The 19372-nt window shown below is 36.5% G+C and overlaps 1 protein-coding gene across 4 annotated transcripts in view; it reads right to left on the bottom strand.

Moving 5' to 3' along the window:
• Window positions 1–19372, bottom strand: part of RNF13 (ring finger protein 13) — a 123213-nt gene that overhangs the window by 37877 nt on the left and 65964 nt on the right. For 3 of the 4 annotated variants that reach the window (XM_045192033.3, XM_024556299.4, XM_024556300.4), the window contains 2 exons: window positions 9940–10027; window positions 3638–3728 (listed from right to left, as the gene is read on the bottom strand). In XM_045192033.3, coding sequence (XP_045047968.1) covers window positions 3638–3728; window positions 9940–10027 — 179 coding nt within the window. Of the gene's footprint in view, window positions 1–3637; window positions 3729–9929; window positions 10028–19372 lie in introns of all 4 variants that reach the window. The other variant, XM_045192034.3, reaches the window with a different exon arrangement.

Raw genomic sequence — 19372 nt, 5'->3', positions numbered from 1 at the left:
GTGTCTTCAAGCACAGAAAAGTAAAATACAGATGTAAGATCAACAAAGTAAAAATCCTACAGTCCTGAATTTAAATTGGAAGTAACAGTATGCACTTACAATTTATTGTATCTTTAAAAACTATATATTTCTTAGCTCTGTCCACTGAAAAGCCCTAGAAATAGTGACAAATCCACGAGCAATGATCACTCCTGGTCTCTAAATACCATAATCAATTAAATGGAACCAGAACTTGAAGAAATGACTGATTCCAGGTTAGGGGAAGGAAAAGAAGAAAATAGGCCTGAAACATCTTGCCATATACCGAAAAGAAGGAGCAATCAAAAGCTCCTGCATTCCTGTCAAAAGAAATCTGGATTAAACTTGAAGTCCGAAATGGGACATTGTGAACATCAATAAAGATAATAACTACAATGGACTGAAGCACATGAAATAGGTTTTAACTCATGAGTTTGCTATAATTCTTTAAATATATATATTAAATCATCTTTGGGAGATGCTAGCAAACCAAGTCATTTTAAAAAACAGTAAAGGGAGAGAATCAAGTGTTTATCCTATCTTTCCTAAACACATTGTACATCAAGGTAATCAGATAATTAATAAGGTACAAGTCATGTTTAGAGAAGGACTTTAACTAATCAGTGAAGAAGGAATTATAAAATTAAATTACTCGCATCACAAAGATCCAGATATTGTTTCTGGCAGAAACATAAAATACCATATATGAAGTATTCTTGCTTTCCCTATTCTTCCAGCCCCTCAATAACTCTAATTGGAACAAACCTCAAGATCTAATGAGCAGTTTATAGGGAAAATAAGCAACAAAGAAATATTCTAGATAATAACCAAGGATTCAATCAGGAAAGTCCAAATTGTAGTAAAATTCACAGGATAAATTAAAAAAAAAATTAAGGCATAAGGACCATTGCAGTATATGGGCATTATTTGGAATATTAAAATGTTTTTTTAAAAAAGGATTTCAAGCAGTTGGGAAAATGTGAACACTCAATGTTTTGAAATTGAATTAACGTTTACTTTTTTAAAAAAGGTATACTATATTTTGCTGTGTATTATGTGCACTTTTTTGCCCAAATCTTTTAGGAAAAAATAATACGTGGGTAGTACTAATTCTGTATCTATATAAATGTTTTTAATTCTTTTCTTTATGCTTATACTTTAAAAGTGTAACTGTAGAAAGCAATAACAATATCCATATGCAAGATATCCTGGAATATGAAAATCAGTTTTGTTTCTAAATTTACATAAATAAAAAAGTGAATTAAAAAATTAAAACAAACGATTTTTTTCCTGAAAGTTTGGGCCAAAAATGTGGGTGCATGTTATACACTGGAGCACATTGTACATGGCAAAATACAGTAATAATGATAATATGGTTATATTTCTCTATATAACCTTATCTTTTAGTGATCTCTTCTGAGATATTGACAGGTGAAATGATGGGATATCTGGGGCTTGCTTCAAAATAATCATGATGGGGGGAAGGAAGGGAGGTGAGATGGGGTCAGAGGGTGAACGGTCCACACAAAATTGGCCATGCATCGATTAATTTGACACTGAATGATGAGACCCAGTATAGTCGTCTCTCTACTTTTAAATATCTTTGCAAGTTACCAGAACAAAAAAGCAGAATGAATTAATGAGTGAGTAAGGAGGTAGGCTGGCAGGCTGGCCAACAGATGTATGAGGCGGGTCTATACGTACAAGTCTACAGTCCCGTCAGCACAATTCTGAAACCTAAAAAAACTTTAAAAACAAGGTCTGCAATTCATTTATAGTCAGTCTGAACTGAACTAACATAAAAAAATATTTATACACTCATGGCAGCTATTTAGGAGTGGTCAAAAGTAGGCTTACAGTTGTGAGTACATGGAACGGTTTATCATCTATTATCTATTAATTTGTATTTTTCTATATGAACTGTAAACCTACTTTTGCCACCTCTGTATATAATTTGTTTCATTATGAGATGTTGCTGAAAATCCCATTTGGACTGTTACTTAACTTTTAAAAAATGAAAAAAATTTGAAGTCCACAATACATCTGACCCCAAGAGCTGGGATAAGGAAAAATATGGACTTGCATTATCATGGAAAGGTTCTGAATATTAAGTAAAGCATGTTACAAAATACTATGTGTTTTATACTTCTATTTTATGAATACATTATCACTAATTAACTTTGAGTGTTCAAATATGGGGGACAATTAAAGTCTTTCTGTTGTTAGAGAATAGCATCATAAAGAAATTTCATTTAAATACTTTATATTTGTGAATTGTTGCTTATTTTACCAGCATGTATGTATTACTTTTTAATTTTACAATGTATGATTTTATAACTAAAACAAGACTTAAAATGTACAGGTTTTTTCTAAATGAGGAAACAATACTGAGGTAAAGCAAATACCAGTTCTCCTTTATTAGCTATAAGCTACACAAACATGGCTGACACAACAGCATCTTGATGAACTGTATTTTAATGTTTAACTTTTTTATTTATTGATTTTTTAGAAAGAGAAGAAAGAGGGGGGAGAGAGAGAAACATCAATTTGTTGTTCCAATTATTTTAGCATTCATTTGTTGATGCTTGTATATGCCCTGACCACGGATCAAACACGCAACCTTGGCATATTGGGAAAATGTTCTAACCAACTGAGCTACCCATCCAGGGCTTGATTAACTACTTTTAGTATTACATCCCCTAACTTAATAAAGACATTCTGAGCATATAATGTGTGAACAGTATTCAAAATATCAGAAGTATATAGGAAAAATGGCAAAAACAGAAAAAAAACCTTTTCTTTTTAAGGATTTTCAAACTCAAATACTCAAGGATGTATTTCCCTTAAATAATTAGAATTGAATCTCACTGTACCAGTGTCCTCTTTTGGCAAATTTAGTTAATAAGAGATTATAGTAACATCTAGAGTGTTGTGAGAAACTCTCCCAACAAATGTCTTGGTTTCATGAGTGCCTGGCACTTGCCAAATACTCAAAAAATATGACTGCTTGTATTATGAATATTGTTGTTATTATTCCTCTTGGTCAAAAGACTGCTCCTGCCCACTGTGTTTTGGGGATGTGTCACAGAGACAGCGGTGCTCTAAGTTAGTTTCAGTCTATATGTTATGTTACCATGATGAGGAGATTTGGAGGGAAAATTCCATGCAGAAGTTTTTATTCCAAATCAAATTTTTAAACTTGCAAACAAACCTTCTGTTTCTGTAAAAGTTAGTCACCATACTGTCCTGGACTCTGTGTTTATAAAACGAAAAATTTCTTTTAATAAAATACAAATACATCTTAATGAAAGGTGTCATATAAATGTAAATTACATTGTTTCTAAATACCAGTAGTTTGATTAAACTATAAGTTTAAGTTTTCTTTTATCTTTTTACCAAATAGGTGCCTTAATCTCTTTATCATGAAGATATTTTTAATATGTAACTATACACAGAGGAAATAGTACAATATAGTTGTACTAAAATCATAATGACTTAAGAGATAATCTAGTACAACAGAATATTCTAAAATATAACCTTAATTGCAACTAATATTATCTCATTTTACCCTAATATAAAAAATTTTTACTCTACATTATTTTTTATATCCATTACTTACCCTCTTTCATATGTGAATTCATCCTTCAAGGAATTAGCTGATGATTCTCCAATAAAGACAGATGGTATGTCAATTTTCTTTAAAAGACCAACTATATAAAACAATAATAAAATTATTTTTAGCTAACATTTTACATATATACATTATCATACTAGTTCAATAGTTCTATGAGATTGGGATATAATTGTTTTTAATATTTCCATTTGATTTATCCTTAATAGACACAATTAACTATTAGAAAAAGAAGAAGAGAAAGAAATTGTAAGTTTTCTTTCCACACTTAATTCCTAAATGAAAAAGTGAAAAAGCTTTTTTGTTTTTACATACCCATTCCCAGGAGAGGTGTTAAGGCTAAGAATGTTAAAAAAGACCACTTTACAACAGTCTGAAAAATGACACCACACTTGTACGGCTTCCCAGAGTGAAATGGCTGACAAGAATTGAAAAAGAGAATAGGACAGGAGAGCTAAGTAAATTTCTACTTCCTCCTAATCCTGGAGTTCCTGGTAAAGTTTTGTGTTTTGATTGGTATCTTAAGAAATTTGACTCATAACTGTATTACAAAACCAAAATCAAATGCCAAAATAAAAAACTTTGTAAAAATTACCCATTTCTCAGAAAGAGAAATAAAAACACTCTTCTAAATAGTACTATAGAAAAAGCAGCCGTATTTTCAGCTGTGAGTTAATTGAATAGGTCTGACTTTAGAGAAAACTCATCTGTTTTCTTGTTATATTTTCACAGTAACTGTTCTACATTTCTTTAAAAATGCATATTAATTACTTATTTTAAAAAGGGTAGAGGATACAAGTAAAGAATAACAAACAGAACACAGCCACAATCCTTCCCACCCAAAGACAAAGGTTTTATTTGAATAAACCTTTGTCATTATCTAACCACCACCACAATCAAGACACAGAATGTTCTATCACCCTTCAAAATGAGTCCCTTGTGCCCCCAACCTCAGCAACCATTAATGTGTTTTTCTTTAATCCTTATAAAGACAAGTTTTAATGTTTTAAAATCTTGGTATCCCTTGGAAGAATACATTTTTTTTCACTTTCAGATTGGTTTATTTTATGCAAATATAATCACTCATTCCTACTCATATTCTCATTCCCATTCTCTCTCTCTCCCCGCCCCCATACAAACACACACACATCGTCTAAGCCCCAGGAGGGCAGGAAGCAAAATGGTCAGTAAAGGAATATTTAATCACTATTTTTATATCAATAGGATCAATAAAAATTTAATTTTTATATCAATGGGGTCATACAATAATGGAAAAAATATGGGCTTTTGTCCCACTCAATGACACACATCAGAGATGCTGCCACCTCAGTAAAGCCCCACCTTGTGGTCACCTTCACCGCTGCAGAGGCGCTGCTATAGTCATTTCCACTGTAGGGAGATACTTTCTCTCTTGCCAAGAGATCTTTGTCACATGGTTTACAATTTAACTGATTTGATAATTAGAACTGGGAATTATATACCCTTTTGTAAAATGAATGTTTTACCCTTTCATGAAGATACTCTGATAAAGTGAAGGAGAAACTTTTGGGTTATAATTACCAGTTTACCATCCTGATAATTACTGGGAGTAAGATAACTTCTTTGACTTATGATACTTAAAGAGATACAAAAAGCTCCTCATTTCAGTCAAAAGATTAAGAAGAACGGGGGCAATGATGTATGCAAATATGAATAGCTAGTTCACAAAATATTTGAAAAAATACTAAATTTTAATTCTGATCCACAAAGCAATTCTGTGAAGTACGCACTGCCAAACAGTGTTAACGTGATAACACAGACAAATCATAATTTAAATGGCCAGCCCCGACCTCTCCATATTCATATATCCAGTTGCCTATTTAATATCTCCACTTGACTGCCTAATGCACGCTTCGAATGTAATGTTTCTCAAATGGGACTCTCAAGGTCTCTGCTCTAATTCCTAGTCTTTCTCATCTCTGTAATTAACTATTAACTAGCATTAACTGTTTGCCTGGTTTCTCAAGGCAAACATCTTGGAGTCATCCTTGACTTCTCCCTCTCCTTTATTTCTTATAACAAATTCTATCAACCCAAAAAAGGTCCTTAGTTCTAGCGCTTCTCAACACAATCATTGCTAACACTTCAAATCACCATCACCTCTTGCCCGGCTGCTGTGGCAACATTCTAACTCATCTCTGTTGGCACTCTTGGCCATCTTTTACCTTCAGTCTATTCTCAAAAAGAATCACAGCCAAAGTGAGCATTTTAAAACACCCTCATATGTCAGATAACCTCACACCTCTGTATACCATATTTTGCCATGTATAATGTGCACTTTTTGCCCAAATTTTTGAGGGAAAAATAAAGATGTGCATTACACATGGATAGTGCTAAAAAGCATGAATTTGCATTATACGCAGCGAAATATGGTAAAACCCATGCAGAACAAGCTGCAAAATCCTACAGATCTGGCCCCTGACACATTCTCTACCCTCATCCCCTACCACTCTCTCTGCCTCTTGCTCAATCTACTCCAGCCACTGACATACCTTGAAACACCAGGTATGTTTTATCTGTGAGCCTTTGCATCTGTTTGCTGTTCCCTTTCCTTGGAAAACTCCTCTTCCAGAAATCTGCATGTCTCAGCCTCTCATTTTAGGCCTATGCTTAAATGTCAAAGCCTCACACAAAGAAGTCTTCTCTGGCCACCTGATCTAAAATAGCCACCCTTCTCTCATCCCTGTCCCTTTATATCCCTTTAGCCAAACATATTTTTCTTCATAGCACCTGTCACTACTTGACATATGTCATACCTCTTTATGTTCATTTCCTCTCTCCCACCCTAGAACATAATAATAATAGTAACAGCAGCAATAATAATAGTAGCTAAATAACCATTAAATGGTTACTAAGAACCAGGCAGTCTTCTAAATGCTTAAATGGCTTAATTCATTCAATCCTCCCAATAACCCAATGAGTTAAATATTATTATTATTCCCATTTTACAGATCAGAAGAGTGAAGCACATAGATGTTTGGTAACACAGCCAAGGTCACACAACTAGTAACTGGTAGAGCTGAGATTCAAACCCTGGCAGGCAGTCCCCAGAAACTGTAACTGACCAAACCAGGGCTTGTCCTCGTGGTGCCTGGACGCATGACCCAACACTTAGTGTTGAAGGACACAGGTTTTTATCCACAGAATTCCAGCCTCGGGGGGCGCTGAGAGTACTCCTGCTCAAAGCCCTGCTGTCCCATGAGACCCAGCACTTCCCTTGCTCCCCACCAGGGTATAAGCCAGAACCATGCCCAGGAGTTTCCCACATCCTTATCTGTTCTTAAGGTGGCTGAGCAAACAGGTCTCCATCCCCTCTGGAAGGTGCTCTTGTGGGTTTCAGAGTCGCCATCCTCTCGCAGCAGCTCTCTCCTTCAGGATCTAGTGTACGTTGTCCTTGGCCTCCATGTAATGGCTCAGGGAAACACGTGCCATGTTACTCTGGATCATGGTGGAGTCCAGGGAGGCACATGTCCCAAGAGAGTGACTTCTCTATATGTCCTTCATTGAAGCAGAAGTCTGCAGCTCAACAGTCTCAGTTCGGCTCCAAGCACCTCCCACAAATCCATGCGTGTTTAGGCAGGTCCCCACACAGCTCCATCCGCTCTTTCCTTAAACCCTTTCCTCCAGCCTACATGGCTGCTACATCACTACAGACTGCACGGCATCTTCTTCCTTATTATCCCAGGCCACACGGCAGAAAAAACCCCTTCTCTACACCCTTTCAAACTGTGTGACTGCTTCCCCCTTCTCTCAGCCCACCCTTATTCTAAATGCTCAGCCTGGAACTTTCTATGTGACTTCCATCCAGTCCCTCCTATGATGTGCTACTTTTGCCAGTACCCCCGTATCTTCTACTTTCTTTTGGCTGCCATCTTTAGTCAGGGCAAGAGTACTCAGTGACACGGGGGCATCCAGCTCCTGCCTCTCACACAGGCACTGTATAAGCTCCCCAGGCTAACCCCCTTAAAGTCATGTACACCTTTCCCCAGGGTGGCAGCAGAGCTATTAACTTGCCATTGTAATGCAAAGTATTTTAACTGTTGTATCTTCCACTTTCCCCTCCCCCCAATCCAGGCTTGTGGGGAATATTTCAGAGGACCACTGCTCTGCACCGCATTACAAAACCACACCCTTAACTACTGCTACTTCAATGAAATGTATGAGAGTAAGGCCTTAAACTGTATCAATCCTGCTATACTCATGATACCTAAAACAGTGCTTGATGCAGTACAGGCTGTCAAAAAATACTTGCTGAAGAAAGAAAGCAATGAAAAAAGGAGACGCAACACCCCAGACATACTGATAACTTTCCCTGGTTACACAGTTAGGCATCTGCACAGCCCAGACTCAACTTGGGGTTCTGACTCCTAACCCAGGTCCTTCCCACTGTTACAGCACAGGTTTTCTCATATACCTGCTCTTCTATGATCTTCACAATCTTGTCAGGTCAAATAAAAATTAAAATTATTCACACTTTTACAAATGAAAATAAAGGACTCAGAAAGGTTAAGTAACTTTCCCAAGGGCTGAGGTAAGTAAAATCGTTTCATCAATTCCTCTAATTCCCAAGTAGTGGTTGTCAAACTTTTGAGAAATGCTAGAACCCCTTAAGTGTACTTCGTGCATCCTACAATTATGATAATTTAATCAGCTAGAAGAATAAATTGTAAGTTTGCCTCCAATTATATTAGGAGTAGGAAGGAAAAGACTTCTACTCAAACAACAAAAAATAATGTCTTATGCTACAAAAAGTTTTTTTGGTCTAGGAATCCAAAATATTTCCTATTGAAGATGCAGTTATTTAAAGTCCTAAATACATTCCAGTGTACTGAATCAGTCCACAGCTTTATGTCTGCTCTTTGTGCTGAGCTCTTTCTTCCATGTATGACTCAATGGAACTTAGTAGCAAGAGGTATTATTATTATTATTATGTACTAAAAGGAAAACAAAAATAAAATACCTAATCATACCCAATTTCCTCTGTATGTGTGTGCATCTCCCCCACAGCATCAAAAAATTCAATTCAACTCAGGCCTGATGATATATAGCCAGAAATAGCATCAGGTTCCACAGGTTAAGGGTTTAGTCCCACAAGACTAGAAACCCTCCTTCAGAAGCCAATTGCAAGCCACATTGTCTTGTGTGCTTCTGACTGACGAGTTACAGACTGAGGTTCCATCCCCCTACCTTCTTACATCCATTAATCTACTAGAGTAGCTCACAAAACTCAGAAAAATATTTTACTTACTAGATTACCAGTTTATTATAAAGGAATGTAAGTCAGAAACAGACATAAGAGATACACAGGGCAAGGTATACGGGAAGGGGCACAGAGTTTCCACGCCCTGCCCAGGCAGCAATTCTCCCAGCACCTCCCTCTCATTCACCAAGCTCATTCACCAATCTGAAAGCTTTCCAAACCTGTCCTTTTGTTTTTTTAAGGAGGCTTCATTAAATCAAATAATTGATCAAATCACTGGCCATTCTGGATCCATTCAACCTCCAGCACTTCTCTCCTCCCTGAAGTTCAGAAGGGTGGGACTGAAAGTTTCAACCCTCTAATCACAGGGCTGGTTCTCCCAGCAACCAGCCTTCACCCTTAGGTGGGTTCCCCAAGTCAGCTCATCAACGTAACAAAAGACATCTTTTTTTTCACTCTCACTAAATAACATAAAAGTACACAGCTTAAAAGGTACTTTCTGATTAAAGCCAGTTCATTAAAATTGGCTCATTCTCCTTACATGCTAATATACAGTCGCAAGTAAAGGAACAATATTCCCATTTTAAATGAAAAGCTATAGGTATGCAATGCATGTTAAGTGGCTAATAACCAACTGGTATTTAAGAAAGCACAAACGTGTAGCTTTGAAACTCCATAAGAATACAGTAGCCTCATATCCTAAAATTTAATCTTGTCAATCTCTAAATAAATCATAAAACTTCTTTGATGTCATCCTTAACTCAGCATGTCTACCTCTCTTTAAAACTTTGGTTTTCCTTTGGTTTTTACCAAAATATCAACACATTTCCCAAATTGAAACACATAGGTTAAAGAAAATATTCAGAAAAGAACAAGTCAATTCCAATTCTATTGTGAATAAAATTGTCCCAGGGGGGTTAAAAATTGGGAATCACTTTTCTAAAAGAGATTATGCTTTTTAAACAGAACCCAAGAAAAGAAAAATCTTGTTAAGTTTTAGTTCCAAAAGATCTGTCAAACAGGAGAGAAGAAAAGTGATACCTGTACTTACTGTCGTTGGATCCCATGCCAATGAGCTCATCAGAATCAACATTGTGAACTATGGCGGCTTTGTATCCTGCTCTCTGTGCATTTAAAACCTGCGAGACAGAAAACAGTCATGGTAGCAGGAAGAAAGTGCTTTTGTCACCCAGTCCCTCAGCTTCGACAAACAAATCAACAGCCATATATCTAGGACTTCTTATATATCTCGTATACGTAAGACTAAATCTCGTGTGTTCTTAAAACATAAATGGATGTTTTACAATTGATTGTCAAGGACTTCTTTAGATATCTTCTTGATTTCATTCATGGCATTAAGTGAAATGAGAAGCAAAGAAAGAACAGGGATAGAAGCTAAAATACTAAAAGGATCCAAATCAATAAACCTGTCTAGTCCTAAAGGGGTGGAGACTTTCAGTTACCAAGCTTCAGTCATCAATCCTAGGGAATTCAATCTATTTCTACTACTTATTAGTGGATAAACTTGAGCAGATTATTTTTCTGCCTTATTTCTCAGATACCGCAATTTTAAAATGAGAATAACAATATTTTTCTCATGTAAACAGTATTAAAATGATTAATACTATGCCTAACACATACAAGTGAGTCAAATAAAAGCTATTTTTATTAGCTTCATCATCAACCATATTCTTTAAAACTCATTTCTAAAGTTTTGAAAGAATTAAAAATATCTCCAGCCTAAAGTTGCTTACTTTGGTTCTATTTCATCATTCCTAAAACTAGCCTCCAAAATACTAACTTTTGCATCATAAGAATATGACTATATATGTGACAAAATTTTCTTACCTATAGTATCTAAAAGGTATCCAAACAGGTTACCATACCTCACTTTAAAAATAACAATATTTTCAATAAAAATAAACCCAGACATAAGCTATTTAGTTGTATAACCTTTGGACCATTGGTGAAAAAGGCAAGATCAGATCATTATTTGCATACTGATTAAATAAAATAAAAATTGGGTAGGTTATATCTATATAATGCACATGTTATATACATATGTACATATGTAATATAGTTTTGAATACTTTGAAAACTATACACATATATACAGCTTTGAATATTTAATATAGTAAGAAATCTTGAAATGCATCACCTATTATCATTGCATAGTGTTAAGTCTCTCAAAGTATTTCTTTTTTTATTGTTTTTATTTTTTTTAAGATTTTATTTATTTATTTTTAGAGAGAGGGGAAAGAGGGGAAAAAGAGGAGGGGAGAGAAACATCAATGTGTGGTTGTCTCTCGCTACCCCCCTACTGGGGACCTGGCCTGCAACCCAGTCATGTGCTCTGACTGGGAATTGAACCAGTGACCCTTTGGTTTGCAAGCCAGCACTCAATCCACTGAGCCACACCAGCCAGGGCTCTCAAAGTGTTTCTTTATGATACTTATACTTCTAAAGAAAAGGGAAATTATTTTTTTTTAATTTCCAGAGGGTCTAATATTGTGTTTTAGTTATCAGCACTATAATGATTCACAACTCTACTGTTAATTCAATAAAAATAAAATCTGAATCAAGTTCCAAAGACTGAGGGAAAGCACAAAGAACTGAGTTCCCAAGAGTCAAAAGAATAGCCAGGTATTCAGACTGACTCTGGATTTGAGTGCTAGGTAAGAGGATGAAGCTCATGGATCCAACCCCAAACAGTGAGGTTGGCTTTGCACAGAGTAAACGTCTCCTCTCTATTACCCTTGACTTCTCTAAAACCTCACAATGCAAGTTGGGTCTGCAAAAGAAACAATAATGTGGATTAATCAGAATAATTTCACCCTATCACTGAAAAAAAATTGAACTGTCGGAGATTAGAGTGCATCAAAGAACTAATATTTTGTTCATCTTTACAGCCTCAATGGCATCTATGAAATAGTCAGATACAGAGTAGGGACGCATTAAGTATTACTTGAATGAGTAAATGAATAAAATATGTGCTTAAATTAGTAGCTTATATTATATTATAAATAGGAGAGAAAAGTAGAGATTTTTAAAAACCTGATAAAAATAGCATACATAATTGCCTAACACAGTACCTACTGTTCTAATGTTAGGAATAATGGCAAGGAAATCAACCAGTCAACAAAACTGTTACAAGGAATGTTTTGCAGTCATGCAAGAAAAGGTCAATAATCAAGACATTAAGTTTACTATTTTTTGTCATTGTGTACATGTTGTATTTTTAGGTGGATTTTCTTATTCAAATAAAATTGAGGAAATGTTAGCCCCACAGCTTCTTCCCTATAGATATTACTGTTTTTCAAGGGGTGGGGAATAAAACTCCTAAAAAGAATATAATTTCTAAACTTTCTTTTTTTTATGGTTAACTTTTAATTAAAATGATCCTTAAAATACTATTAATGTTTATTTTTTTAATTTTTAAAATATATTTTATTGATTATGCTATTACAGTTGTCCCTTCCCCCCCTTTTTTTGCCCTCCACCCTGCACATCCCCTCCCACCCACATTCCCTGCCTTTAGTTCATGTCCATGGGTCATACATATAAGTTCTTTGGCTTCTACATTTCCTATACTATTCTTAACCTCCCCCTGTCTATTTTCTACCTACCATTTATGCTTCTTATTCCCTGTACCTTTTCCCCCTCTCTCCCCCTCCCACCCCCCTGTTGATAACCCTCCATGTGGTGTCCATTTCTCTGATTCTGTTCCTGGACTAGTTGTTTGCTTAGTTGTTTTGGGTTTTTGTTGTTTTTTTTTTTTAGGTTTGGCTGTTAATAGCTGTGAGTTTGTCGTCATTTTACTGTTCATATTTTTGATCTTCTTTTTCTTAGATAAGTCCTTTTAACATTTCATATAATAAGGGCTTGGTGATGATGAACTTCTTTAACTTGACCTTATCTGAGAAGCACTTTATCTGCCCTTCCATTCTAAATGATAGCTTTGCTGGATAGAGCAATCTTGGATGTAGGTCCTTGCCTTTCATGACTTCAAATACTTCTTTCCAGCCCCTTCTTGCCTTCAATGTTTCTTTTGAGAAATCAGCTGAAAGTCTAACGGGAACTCCTTTGTAGGTAATTCTCTTCTTTTCTTTTGGTGCTTTTAAGATTCTCTCCTTATCTTTAATCTTGGGTAATGTAATTATGATGTGCCTGGGTGTGTACCTCCTTGGGTCCAACCTCTTTGGGACTCTCTGAGCTTCCTGGGTTCCCTGAAAGTCTATTTCCTTTGCCAGATTGGGGAAGTTCTCCATTATTTTTTCAAGTAAGTTTTCAATTTCTTGCTCTTCCTCTTCTCCTTCTGGCACCCGTATGATTAGGAAGTTGGAATGTTTAAAGATGTCCTGGAGGTTCCTAAGCCTCTCCTCATTTTTTTGAATACTTGTTTCTTCATTCTGTTCTGGTTGAATGTTTCTTTCTTCCTTCTGCTGCAAACCATTGATTTGAGTCCTAGTTTCCTTCCCATCACTGTTGGTTCCCTATAGATTTTTCTTTATTTCACATAAGGCAACCTTCATTGCTGACAGGGTTGTTTTTACGCTGTTGAAGTACCCAGTGAGTTCCTGGAGCGTCCTAATAACCAGTGTTTTGAACTGTGCATCGGATAGGTTGGCTATCTCTTCATTGCTTAGTTGTGCTTTTTCTGGAGCTTTGATCTGTTCTTTCATTTGAGGTTTTTTTGTTTTGTTTTGTTTTTTTGGTCTCAGCATGCCTGTTACATAGTAAGGGGCGGAGCCTTAGGTGTTGTTCACCAGGGCAGAGCAACCATGTTGCTGCGCTGTGACGCTGTATGTGGGGGAGGGGTCCAAGAGGTAACAGTGCCAGTTGCTCCACTCTCTGCCAGTTTTCAGTCACTTCCCCCAGCTACCCGCAACCAAATTGGGCACTTCTGGTTCTGATTCCCAGGTGGGTGGGTTTGTGTACATTCTGGGCCCCTGTGGGTCTCTCCAATGAACTCTCCTGTGAGGCTGGGAGTTTCTCCTGCCACTGCCTCAATCCCCACAGGTGTTTTCATCAGAGGTTTTGAGGCTTTATTTCCCCACCTGGAACCCTGGGTTGCATGGTCTGTCTTGCTCCCCAGTTGTTCCTCCTGGTTTATCTGCGAGCAAATATGGGACCGCCCTGTCCTCAAGCCACCGCTTTGCCTGGTCCACCAGCCTCGGCCTTGCCGTGAGTCCTCTCTGCCTGGCTGCCTGTCTCCACCCCTCCTACTGGTCTAGATGAATGTTTCTTCTTTATCTCCTTGGTTGTCGGACTTCCATACAGTTTGATTTTCTGTCAGTTCTGGTTGTTTTATAATTTGTTGTTGTCCTTCTTTTGGTTGTGTGAGGAGGCGCAGTGTGTCTACCTACACCTCCATCTTGGCTGGAAGTCTAAACCTTATTTCTTACTTATATATTTATCCATTATTTATTCATTAAATTATCATAAAAGTACAGACTTCACTTAGCTGTTATTTAAACAAAAGTACACTTGGTTGGGGTTGCTATTAGTTTACCTGCTGCTTTAATGACTTATATTTTAACTTCCCAAAAAGCTAAGTAACTGAGGAGAAATGTTTCCTTCACAAATCTAAAAAGCAACTGTTCCAGAGATAGAGGTTATAACAGAAATACAACTTAGGAAATATAAAATTTATATAAAAGCTGTTCTCTGCTAATTTAAAAGAAGTCTATGTTTCTTCTTAAAGCCAACTAATGCATGTAAGTCATTGAGATCACATGATTGAACTTGTTTTCCTGCAAAATACATATTTGTGAACAAAGACACAACACATTAGCACACAGAGAAAGGTCCTCTCAGAAGGACGATAAAGAACAAAAAATGTAGTTCAGTAAGTATTCGTTAAGCTTACAGAACAAGAAAGGTACTGTGTGTTAGGCACAGTGCACAACTCAAAGGTGAATCAGAAACAGTCATTATCCTCGAAAAGATCTCAATACTCAGGGGTATCGAGACAGGTCAGTCGTTTTCTTGCCTATTTGCTCAGGCTATCTTCTCTGCTTGGAGCAGGCTTCTTCCGTATGCCTATCAGGCCTTCAAATTCCATTATCTCCATGAAGCCCCTCTCACCCCCACCGCACTCCATGCCCTGTTCCACACGCTGTCCCCAAGCACTCACATAACTGCACAATGCTTGGAGTATTTATACCAGTGTGTTTACATTTTTCTTAAAAATCTATATAGTGCCTTAAATTATAAGTACTTTAGATACATGCACTATTCCATTTCCAAAACAAGCCTTACTGGCGTCCTTAAGTCTCCTGCAGTTATCTATGTGTAAACTCTCCTGGGGGGAGGGGACAAAGTAATTATCAATTTTACAAGAGGCGTACTAACTCCCCAAGTTGTTCAGAAAAACCAATACAAACAACCTGCTAAGTGTGTAACTAACTCTCGCCATTACATTCTTAAAGCTACACCAAGTAACTGAGGAGAAATGTTTCTTTCACATATTCAAACTGCCATTGCTTCCATAAATACAATATAAAATTATACTGATATCAAAAGCTGTTCTCCGCTAAAAAGTAATAATAAAATTCCTGAAACAGAAAACACTAATGTAAAAAGAAATCCTTGTAGGTAATTTACAAGAGTAAATTCCAAAAAATAGAAATATGCTTTCCAAATTATTCAAAACAAGAAGTCTCCCCCAGGTTTTTTGTTATTTTCTCATTGATTTTTAAATACTGTAAAATTAAATGAAGACACACATTAACATATGGACCAACAAGCTTATGAATACAAACAAGAAAAATATACTCATGTTTATGAACCAAAAACCTCATGTGTCAGTCAAATTAAATTACATTTTGCAATAAGCAGCAGCTGGTACTTTAAAAACACATGAAGCAGATATAAAACTTAAATCATTTAGTAAGCATGTGCAAGGTTTCACATTCACAAATTACCTCACATGGTATCAGATGAAAGCAAAGACCTCAAATACTCATGAATAAAAAGCATGCACAATGAAAAATCTAAATTCCAAAACCACCATCAAAAATAAAAACTGCATTAAAAAGCCTTCTGAACGGTATGGCCAAACGTCCTTTTTAAAGGGACTGATCAGAACTATTAGCTCAAATTGTGGTAAATGCAATACATCTAATCAAAAAATTACCTGCGATGAAATAATGTAGAACAGGTGGCACCTAACCAAGAGTTTTAAAGAAATATAAGACTGCTGGGTTTACTATTATAAATAGTATGTCAGAAGATAGAAAACTTCTAATAGAAGAGTCTACAATAAGACAGGCACTAAAAGAAACCCTGGAAGAGACATTTTATTTCCAGACTGGACAAACTGGTAATACTAACACAAATGGTCTTGTTTATGCTGTGAAGATAACCATGAGTAGAGATATTTTAAGGGACATATAGGCATGCGGAGTTGGGGGAAACTGTTGATAAACTATATTTAACAGGGCTTCAGACAAAAGGCTATATGAATAAAGGAAGCCTCTAAATGCTGGATCCTTATATATTTATTTCTAATAACTAACACAACTCTACAATGCAGATATTATTTTCTGTATTTTAAAAATAAGAAAATATGGGTAAACAAAACTGCCCTGAGGTTACACACAGGCAGAGCTGAGATCTGAACAGAACGTTATTTGATTAGATAAACTTGGGGTTTCCCAATAAATCAGGATGAGAACCAGGATTACTAATCTTATTTAACATTTTTTTAAATGTCTGGAAAAAGGAATTGAAATAAGCATGAAGACTCAGACAACATTGCTCTTAAAATCTTGTGGGAAAAATAAGACCTATACTGTTAGCCACCCCCTTATCCACTGTTTCATTTTCCACAGTTTGTTACCGCGATCAACTACAGTCTGAAAAAATTAAATGAAAAATTCTAGAAATAAACAGTTCATAAGTTTTAAATTGTGTGCTTCTTTGAGTAGCATGACGAAACCCTTCTCAGGCCCTCCCGATCCCGTCTGGGGCATGACTCTCCCCTGTGCATGTAGCATGGATGTGCTGGACAATATCAAGCCAAAAGTCAGCAGCCATGTGGGTTAACTGATCAGTTAGGAGAGAGAGGAGAGCATGTTCATGTAAGTTTTATTACAGCACTTTGTTTTAATTATTCTATTTTATTATTAGTTATTGTTGTTAATCTCTTAATGTCACTGACTTATGAATTAAACTTTATCATAGGTATGTATAAGAAAAATATGTGTATGTACACACACATATTCAGTACTATGCATGGTTTCAGGCATCCACTGAGGGTCTGGGAACGCATCCCCTGCAGATAAGCAGGAACTACTATAAACAAAATAGAGTATAAGCCACGAATATAAGCCAAGAAAAGTGCTGAAACATTGTGGTAGAGTGCTGAACAGTGCTGAAGAGGAGAAAAGGCTGTGGACTGAAATACCTATAGCAGATTTTATGGAATGTGAATTACACTTTGACACAAATAGGAAATTTGGGTTACCAGTGAAAAAAGTTGGGGACAATTTCTCATATGAGACATAGAGAGAAACAACAAAACAAAAGACAAGACCTAGCCACGCATATTTAAAAACAAGAAACAAACAAACATACAAAAACACAAACAGTGACCTTATTAAGTAAAGACGAGTGTTACTGAAAGGAAGGACAGCAGATGAGTTAAAAGTATAGCCACTTGGAACTAGATGACCTGAATTCAAATTCTGACTCTGTCATATACAAGCTATATAAACTTAGGCAAATAACTTCTGTAAAATGAGAGTAGTTCTGAGGATTAAGTGACTTTATGTAAAGCATTTAAAATAGTGCTTAGTGCCCACCACATATTAAATGAGCACTAGTTATTATTATTGCCATTGTTACTGGGTTTTATTGTTGCTGTTGGAGAGTCAGAGGTGAGGAGGGGTAGAGAAAAAGGGGACAGATTGTGCTGTATCTTGAAGGACATTCAGAAAAGTAAAAGTGATGTCTCCTCTGTCAAGGGTTCACACTGGACACTTGGATAAGGGGTAGACACGATTAAAGGAATGTTTTAGAACAATCTGGTAGTGCTTGGATTGATATGGAGAGAACAGACTGAAGACTCAGAAGTTGTTGTAACAAAGCAACCAATTTTTGAACCTGGAAAACTGGGGGACTGCACTTAACCAAAAATGAGAAAGCTGAGAAACGGAGCTTATTTTCCTAAAGAAGAGGGACTTTGAACACACGAAATTTGACAGGTAGCATAGATTTCTCAGGTAGGTAGAATTTGACAGATCAGGACTTGAGATAGAAATGTAGACATTTTCAGCAAATTAAATAACTTATTCTTTAACAAATATTTGGAAAAATATAGCCAACTGGTTGTTGAAAATAAACTTCTAATAAAACATAATCCATTCATACTTTTAAAGTTTCTTATTGTCTTCAACACACTTTAGCATCTACACATGAACTGAGTAAAGGGTACTTTGTTTTTTCCCTGGGAGGAGATACTACAAATAAGCAGACCAGTATCTATTTCTGGGCTATACACCTGCAAAAGTGGTAATAACGTAACAGAGGTGACTTTCCTTGATGGAAAAAAAACTTGAAAAGAACCCAATTAGCCCTGACAGGTGTGGCTCAGTGGATTGAGTGTCAACCTACGAACTAAAGGGTTGCTGGTTTGATTCCCAGTCAAGGCACATGCCTGAGTTGTGGGCCCCAGCTGGGGGCATGCAAGAAGCAACCACACACTAATGTTTCTCTCCCTCTCTTTCTCCCCCCTTTCCCCTTTCTCTAATACTAATTAAATAAATCTTTTAAAAAATGTTTATTAAAAAGAATCCAATTATTATATCTGACAATAGTCTGGATGCCCACATAAAATAAGACACACTTGGAACAAGAACTTTAAAAACAATTTTTTTTGATTGTTCAATTACAGTTGTCCCCATTTTCCCCCCATTACTCTTCACTACCCTGCCCACTCTCTGCCCCCCACATTCAATGCCCATTCCCCTGCTGTTATCTTGCTCCATGGGTCCTTTATATATGACATGTTCCTTGATTTGATCTTTCACCTTCTTTCACCTGTTCTGCCCACCCCTCCTCCCCTCTAGTCACTGTCAGTTTGTTCTTTATGTCTCGGGTTCTGTTTTGCTCGCTCATTTGTTTTGTTGGTTAGGTTCCACTTACAGATGAAATCATATGGTATTTGTCTTTCACCACCTGACTTATATCACATAGCATAATACTCCCCAGTTCCATCCATGCTGTCGCAAAAGGTAGGAATTCCTTCTTTTTGCTATACAGTATTCCATTATGTAAATGTACCACAGTTTTTGATACACTCATCTACTGATGGGCACTTAGGCTGTTTCCAGCACTTGGCTATTGTAAATAGTGCTGCTATGAACACAGGTTCTTCTAAATTGGTCTCTCAGGAATCTTAGGTATAGTCCCAGCAGTAGAATCGCTGGATTACAAGGCAGTTCCACTTTTAATTTTTTGAGGAAATTTCATACTGTTTT

Source organism: Desmodus rotundus, chromosome 2 (assembly GCF_022682495.2).
Source record: "Desmodus rotundus isolate HL8 chromosome 2, HLdesRot8A.1, whole genome shotgun sequence".
Taxonomy (NCBI): Eukaryota; Metazoa; Chordata; class Mammalia; order Chiroptera; family Phyllostomidae; genus Desmodus; species Desmodus rotundus.
Note: the sequence above shows the minus strand (reverse complement) of the source record. Positions and strands in the feature narration are given on the sequence as shown.